Consider the following 7,784-nt stretch of genomic DNA (forward strand, 5'->3'; position numbering starts at 1 on the left):
ATTTTTGTCAAATAAACGGCACTCTCCTTCTGTCTAAAACTTGAGGATTTCAATAGAAACAAATACGATTAGCAGCCATGAAAACCGCAATAGGGAGCGATGACGTCATCGCTAAGTCCACCAATCAGAGTGCGTTTCGATAATGGCTGGCGGGAAGACTTATTTTTCAAATTTCGATTTTGATTTTCTCCCGCTGAGGGTATCGTAAAAAAATAAAAAAAATATTTTTGGACTGTGTGAAAGAAAATGAATATGAAAAGATAATTTATTTAGTGACTTGGAAAAAATCTTCCTTCTCTATTGAATAACGTCCTTTCATATATCCACTATTGTTGTTTAACTTGACACCTATTTGAATTTTGGACAAATTTACGATTTGAAAAAATGTCCTGCCTTGAAAAATTGTCTTATGGGTAATCCTACGTATGAATGGGTAATTCTACGTTTTTTTTTATATATATATACATAAACCATTTTTATTTATTTATGAACATAAAGAAGATTGATTGAACATTCAAAAATTCAATTTGTGGGTATATTTTTTTCCTCTTCTCTAATTTTTTATTTATAATTTGGTTAAAACACCTACATGCGTTCTACCAAATGGTAGTAGAACCAGTGTTTGTGTGTTTTTTTATATATATTATTGAAATAGTATAATAATTTCAAAATTCAGTGGGTATTTTTCTTCATTTTTTTATACTTATAGGATATGCAAATCTGATATGTTTTGTCAGCTCCCATGGCGTAGTGGTCACTGCACTCGCCTTGCACGCGGGAGACCCGGGTTCGATTCCCGGCGGGGGGTCAAGAAATTTGTATCAAGTAAATGATTGACTCCGTGACTGGACTGGATGTTGCGGGGCCCACTCAGCCTCGTGAGGAAAATGAGTAGCTATGTAATATAATGCGCATAGCAACCGGTGCCAGCACGGTAGGTAAACATTGGATGTTAAGATTATTGAGATATTGGGAAAAATCCTACAATGCTGCAGTGAGCACCAAAGTTGTGATATAATAAGACTACCTTTGCCCCACTCTGCCCGACGTACCATACATTATCTTCAATCTGTCACTGTTTTGCGAAGTACTGAGCGTTTTATATCTTGACCTGAAGTTACCTGGTGAGCGCACTGATGATTTATACATATCAAAATTTGGCCATCTTTCATATGTAACCCGTTGTTTCTTCTTCTTCTTTTTCTTCTTTTTTTCTTCGTCTTCTTCTTATTTATTCTTCTACTTCTTCTTCACCTTCTTTTTGGTTTTTCGTTCTTTCTTCTTCTCCTTGTTCTTTCTTCTTCTTCTTTCGCCTTCTTTAGAGGTCTTTAGCTTATTGATATTCAACTCAATTCTTCTTCATCGTCTTTTTTCATCTTTTTCAAATTATTTCTATGGGGGGAGTCAATCGAATGAAGTATCATATGAATGCAATATTTATAACTGAAAACTAATAATAATATTGATTGAGAAAGTATTATGTACCTACAAACGTATCTTCTTTAATATTCGCTTTGAGGGAACATAAAGAAGAAGAAGGAGGGGAAGGAGAAGAAGAAGAAGAAGAGTAGAAAAACTCGTCAGTCATTCACTTTGTAGAAAAACAATTTTCAGTTTTTACTTTCTATTGTCTAAAAAAGAATTGCAGTCTTTTTCTTTAGCCATAACTCATCAATCAACGTCGATGGGCCTTATGGGGTCACCATTTCACCATAATATACCAACCACATGCAACGTTGCTTTCACTGCTACGAAATAAAAACGACGGTAAAACGCTCTTTTTTTCTCAATAGGTACGTCACTGCATTGCAAAACTAATCATGAACTCGCCGCGCCACTTACAATACATAGGTTCAATTTGCTCTATTTCGCACATAAAAGGCCACTTGGGTGTAGGGACAACACAACGGTCCCAAAGTTGTGTTAAGCTCCAAGATTGATCGATTCCATAAAAAAAATATTCCTGTAAACTGTAAACATATCCAATAGAAAGTCGTGAGACATTCACACCACTTTTCACCATCTCTCTCTCTCTCTCTCTCCCTCTCTCTCTCTCCCTCTCTCTCTCTCTCCCTCTCTCTCTCTCTCTCTCCCTCTCTCTCTCAAGAAACAAAATTGTAACACCTGAACTCATTTCAATAATAAAATATTGTATATTTTTTTTTACATTGTCAAAAGTATTTATATTTATAGTGTTAGCGCTTTGCGCTTATCTCAAGCCAGCAGCCGTCAGTTCTTTTTTCCTCACACGCGCCTCAAGTGTGGCGCGAATTTTGCGGGCGAAATTTATGTTCGTTTTTTGAAGAAGAAAAAAAAGTAAAGAGCACATAAAATATCTCCCTGCCTCGTCGTTTTTTTTAGCATAAAAAAGTGTAAAGCATCGAAAAAGAGTGTAAAACGGGCGAAAAAAAAAAAAAAAAAAAAAAAAAAAAAAAAAAACGGAAAAATAAGACCTTAGCAGTTACAGTTCTCTCTATCAAAAATCAAACCTCTCGGGGAGGGGGGGGGGGATAAAAAAAAATAATAATGCATACATACGTACCTATACTCGTACCTATATCTTTATGAAGCTTGGTAGGATGTAGGTGTGCAAACAGCTAATCATGAGGTCAATTACTCTCAAGACACGAAATGAGGTAAGTAGCTACAATTAGAATTGGCCCTTATTTAAATTAGTCTGGAAACAATTTATTAATTAATTCTAAGTAATGAACTCCTACACATCTCTAAGTAAGACGACTAACTGTAAAACCTTGGAGTCGACTCATTTAAAATTTTAACCTGCCTCGGTGACGTAGTGGTCAAGACGCTCGCCTGGTGATCTGGAGGGCGTGGGTTCAATCCCAGCCGAGGCATGGAATTTTATCCTCAACATTATTTGAAAATTTCGCACAGAATAATGATATGTAGTGGCCTCCTGCTGAAGTAAAGGGATTCTTTGGTCCTCGAGCAGTATTTTTGGGAGTCTTCTCTCGAAAAATTCACATTTTCTTTTTTTTTTTTTTTATGTGGCAGGATTCTCCTGAAGGAGCTCTTCCACCCAACCACAGGTAGAAAAGAAAAGAAGAGGCAGATAGAGAGAGAGAGAGAGAGGGAGGGAGGGAGGGAAGATGAAGAACAGAAACAAAGAGATTCATGCTCACAATGTGGGCTGTTCTTTGAGGTGCCTCACTAGGGAAGTTTTGAATTGCCCTAGGCTTAGTGAGTCTCTTATGTCTCCAGGAAGAGAATTCCATAGCCTGGCTGCAGATATGTGGAAGGAATTTCCATATACATATCTCAGTTTTGTGCCGTTGAATTTCCAGGAGGCCTAGGGAATGAAGCCTTCTAGATTGAAGGTAAGTCCAGGTCCCCTGGAAATATTGAGGCCCCTGTAATTTGAGAATATTGTACAACAGTAACAGCATGTGCAGTTTTTGTCGAATATCCAGCCTCATCCAGTCCAGCCCGAGGTAATGTTCGGATACTCGATCAAAATTTCTGAGGTTACAAATATACCTAACACATGAGTTCTGTGCTAATTGAAGTGATTTCAAGTTCTACTGTTAAGTTTGGACAGTACACTACGTCACAATAATCAAACAGAGGTAGAACTAAGGCAAAAATACAAGAGAGAAGATGGTACGGGCATGTGATGAGAAGAGATGGAGAATACGTTGGGAAAAGAGTGAGACAGATATACAAGTGGAAGGACGAAGAACGAGAGGTAGGCCGAAGAAAAAGTAGGAACATTGTGTGAACAAGGACCTGGAAGAGAAGGGTTTATCAGAGGAAGATGTAAATAACCGAGGCAGATGGAGGCTGCTATCAAAAAACGCCGACCCCACTTGAGTGGGAAAATGCTAAGAAAAAGAGGAAGAAGAAGAAGATTAATTGATTTTACGTTACGCCCTTTGAAGGCAATTACAAAATCAATGAAGAAATTAAATTTTAAAAATTTGGGTTATTCTTTATTTTTACTTTCTATTTTTGAAATGCAACTTTTTGAAGTAGTCGCCAAATTTTGGGCCGGAGTCGGGGTCGGCCGCAGAGGGGTCAACTTCAAAATCTTAAATGAGAACCTCCTGATTGTGATACATCAAATTAAAGGCCTTACAAAATGTAGTACTTTGATATAAAATTGATCCGACAACCAGGGCCGGAGTTATTACAGCAAATTACAGCAAAATATTGGACCAAATTGAAATAATAATGAAACTATACGATTTTAGAGCAAAAAACAATCTGATTTGATGGTTTGCACTTATACTTTTGAGGCATTTTTGTGATTCGCATTTTCCGAATTCCGCGAAAACCGCGAACTGCAAAAATTTGAGTTTGTAGATTAAAAAGGCTGTCCCAATAAGAACGCAAGATTTGAAAGGGTCATAACTTTGTTATGCGTTGTTTTATCTTGCCCAATCTTTGACGGATTGATTGTAAACATATCAAAATTAGCCATCATGGAGTCTAAAACTGTTCAACAACACGTTAGCATAATGAAACTTTTGCGCGAGCATTTTCCTAGTCGTAATCGTGTCATTTTCCGTTTTCTGACAAATCGACACATTATCACTTTTGCGCGAGCATTTTCCTAGTCGTAATCCTGTCATTTTCCGTTTTTCTGACGAGAAATTGCCTCAATGATCACGTAATTTTACGCCCCTAGACTATTTTTTATGAGGGCATCTAAAGTCACAGGTTTACACCAACAAACCCACAAGCTTTGAAGCATTGAAAGGTGAAATTGGAAGTTGCATCAACGGGATACAGCCTGATTTCGTCGAATTTGTCATCGAAAATTTTGCCAAAAGGAAAAGAATGTACCATCAAAGTCAGAAAGTCTATAAGAGGAAGCCCCCCCCCCCCGTAAAATACATAACTCAAATTATGGAAGATGTCAACTCTGATTCTTTTGCCCAAATGAAAAGACTCGCCCAACTAAGAAATAGATGGAAAGCTGCATCAAACCAGTTGTATAACTGATAACTCCTTGATGATGATTACATGGGGAGTATCTGAAGATGGAAAATTTTCGACCAAAAATTGGTCGACTTTTCGTACACTTTTAAGTGATCCCCTATTACATGGTATATAAAATTTTCCACTAAAAATCAGCCGCCGTAGTCATAGAATTTCGGAAAATTTTCACATTTTTTTCTTTTTTTTTTCAAATGAGTATTCCACAAATATAGTAGAAAGTCGTGCGATGTTCACACTAGATTTTCAAGTACCTCCGCCCCCTATATTTCTGGAAACGTCATGGAATTTCATTCCTTAAAAAGCATATATCTAACCCTGAAATTATTTATAATAAATAAATTTCGTTTCTTTGTGTTATTATTTCACAACTTTGGTGCTCACTGCAGCATTTTAGGATTTTTCCAAATGCATATATCGCAATAATCCAATTACCTAACATGCTGGCATGCGCATTTATATTACATAGCTACTCATTTTCCTCACAAGGCCGAGTGAGCCCCGAAACGGCCAGTCACGGAATCAATCATTTGCATGATACAAATTTCTTGACCCCGTCGGGAATCGAACCCGGGTCTTCCGCGTGCAAGGCGACTGCAGTGACACTACGCCATGGGAGCTGACTGAAAGTATTCATTACATTACTTTGTATGTAGATTGTAGATCCTAACTTCTGTTTGCAGCCTCCACCACACATGATGATGGGACCCAATGGGTTTGCATATGGTCCACCCGGCATGGGACCGGGGCCTAATGGAGGTCCTCCACCTTTGATGTCGGTAAGAAAGTTTACAACTCATTTCCTACTTTTAGATCTTAACTTCTGCACAAAACGTTGGATTTTTTTTTTTAAATACAGTCTGTTCATAAAGTCCAACTTTAAAAACTTAAATGAAAACCCCCTGTTTGTGATACATCATGTCAAAGGCCTTAACTTAGTACTTTGTGCTTGTGCTTGATCCAACAACCAGAGTTATGGCCTACTCAAATTTTAATTTTTCCATGTTCTCCCACCAATAGGAGAAGCACCAAAAACGGGAAATTCATATCGATTGGTGATTTGTGCTTCAAATAAATAGGTCCCACTAATGGTTCATATTGAAATTCAGACCCAAAAATGAAATTTAGACATTCGGCCCAGATGACCTCCGGGGGTGAAAATGGATGTTTCGAAATTTTATTTTTAGGACCGGATTTCAAAGTGAATCATTAGTGGGACCTATTTGAAGCACAAATTACCGATCAAAATGAATTTCCCGTTTTTGGTGCTTTCTCTATTGGCAGGAGATCATGGAAAAATTAAAATTTTAATAGGCCATAACTCCGGCCCTGGTTGTCGGATTGAGCTCAAACTTGTAACAAAATACTACGTTCTTTGTAAAGTTTGATATGATGTGTCTCAAACAGGAGGTTCTCATTTAAGATTCTAAAGTTGATCCGCCTGTGGCAGACCCTGAAAAAGGGTAAATATGGGCTCGTATATAAAATTTCAGGTTGCTAAATTCATTAGTTCAAAAATTTTCCCTGGGGGGCCTCCAAAATTTTGAGTACCTCCCAAAATTCTTTATCATAATCAAGGGCTGCATGCAAAATTTCAACTTTCCTGGGTGAACAGTAAAAACATTATAAGGGTGGCCTGGGACTTTATGACCAGTGTTCATTGAACACCAAGTATACAGGGTAAAAACGAAAAACGTTACCAAAAGCCTATGGTAGATCTCTAAGGTCATTTCAAATATATAGTTTTATCCACCCATAATTTGTTGATCTGAAATGTATGAAAACCAACTTCTATGTTGATCATTTTAAATTTGTTGATCGTTCCAAATGATCAACTTATTTGATCAACATGATGTGACATTTTCTTACATCTTTCTACAATTTTTTTTTTCGACTTCAAGTCAAATTTAAATTCTTATCACACTCTTTTTATATGGTTTCGCCGGTTTTTATACAAATACGCGACGTTGCCAGCTCAGTAGAGTCTGCCTGGGGGAGGTGCTTCTCTCGCGGGGAGCAGCTCTCCTAGTAATGGGCGTACGGCGCGCGCGCGAGCCCCTCGTTAGTAAACGTACCTATGTTTAAAGAACTGGGCCGCCCTTAGCTTGGGCCCCAGAGGGCGCACGTCCGGCTCACGGTCACTGTTGACTGCGGTACCCTCGACTGATGTTCAATTAAAAACGCTGCATGGATTAAGCATCTATTAAAAGAATAGGATTAAAAGCGACTTGGCGATGTCACTCGTTTTTTATTTTATTCTCGCGGCCGTCCGGGTTTTAAAAACTTTTAAAACCGTATCAAAAGAATAGGATTAAAAGTCGACTTGCGATTTCACGTGCCGTTTTATTTTTATTATTATTATCAAGAATAATATGAGCGCGAGCGCATCCTGACAGTGTTCAGGGAAATGAGGGTCGTCATTCCGATGATTGATAATAACACCAGTGTAAAGAGTTTAATTTAACTCCTATGCTTTAAGGTATGTGGAGCCGACCCTAACTTGGGTGCGGGGAGGACAAATGGTCGCGCTCGCGGAACTGGTGATGTGGTGCGTCCTCCATCCATTTTTATCTCGCGGCTGCCGCTTTAAAATCTTAAAACGGATCTATAAAAGAATAGGATTAAAAATACGACTTGCGACTTCACTCGTTCTTATTTAATCTCGCGGCGTCCGCTTTAAAAGCTTTGTGAAACCAGGATGGTTAGAGTGGTTTTTCATTTTAAAAGTCGCGGCGTCCGCTAAAAAAAAGTTTGAAAACAGGATCGGGGAAGTTCCAACGTATGAAAAACTTTTAAAGAGATCCCCCGGTCGGGGGGGCGGGGAA

General features: G+C 38.3%; 1 protein-coding gene across 1 annotated transcript in view; it reads left to right on the forward strand.

Annotated features, from left to right (window-relative positions):
• Nucleotides 1-6,172, forward strand: part of LOC103510118 (protein pygopus-like) — a 15,959-nt gene extending 9,787 nt beyond the window's left edge. Inside the window, exons 3-4 of the mRNA XM_026824255.1 lie at nucleotides 5,643-5,793; nucleotides 6,147-6,172. Coding sequence (XP_026680056.1) covers nucleotides 5,643-5,793; nucleotides 6,147-6,172 — 177 coding nt within the window. The remainder of the gene's footprint in view (nucleotides 1-5,642; nucleotides 5,794-6,146) is intronic.
• Nucleotides 6,173-7,784: the final 1,612 nt, after the last annotated feature.

This window comes from Diaphorina citri, unplaced genomic scaffold (genome assembly GCF_000475195.1).
Source record: "Diaphorina citri unplaced genomic scaffold, Diaci psyllid genome assembly version 1.1 scaffold561, whole genome shotgun sequence".
Classification (NCBI taxonomy): domain Eukaryota; kingdom Metazoa; phylum Arthropoda; class Insecta; order Hemiptera; family Psyllidae; genus Diaphorina; species Diaphorina citri.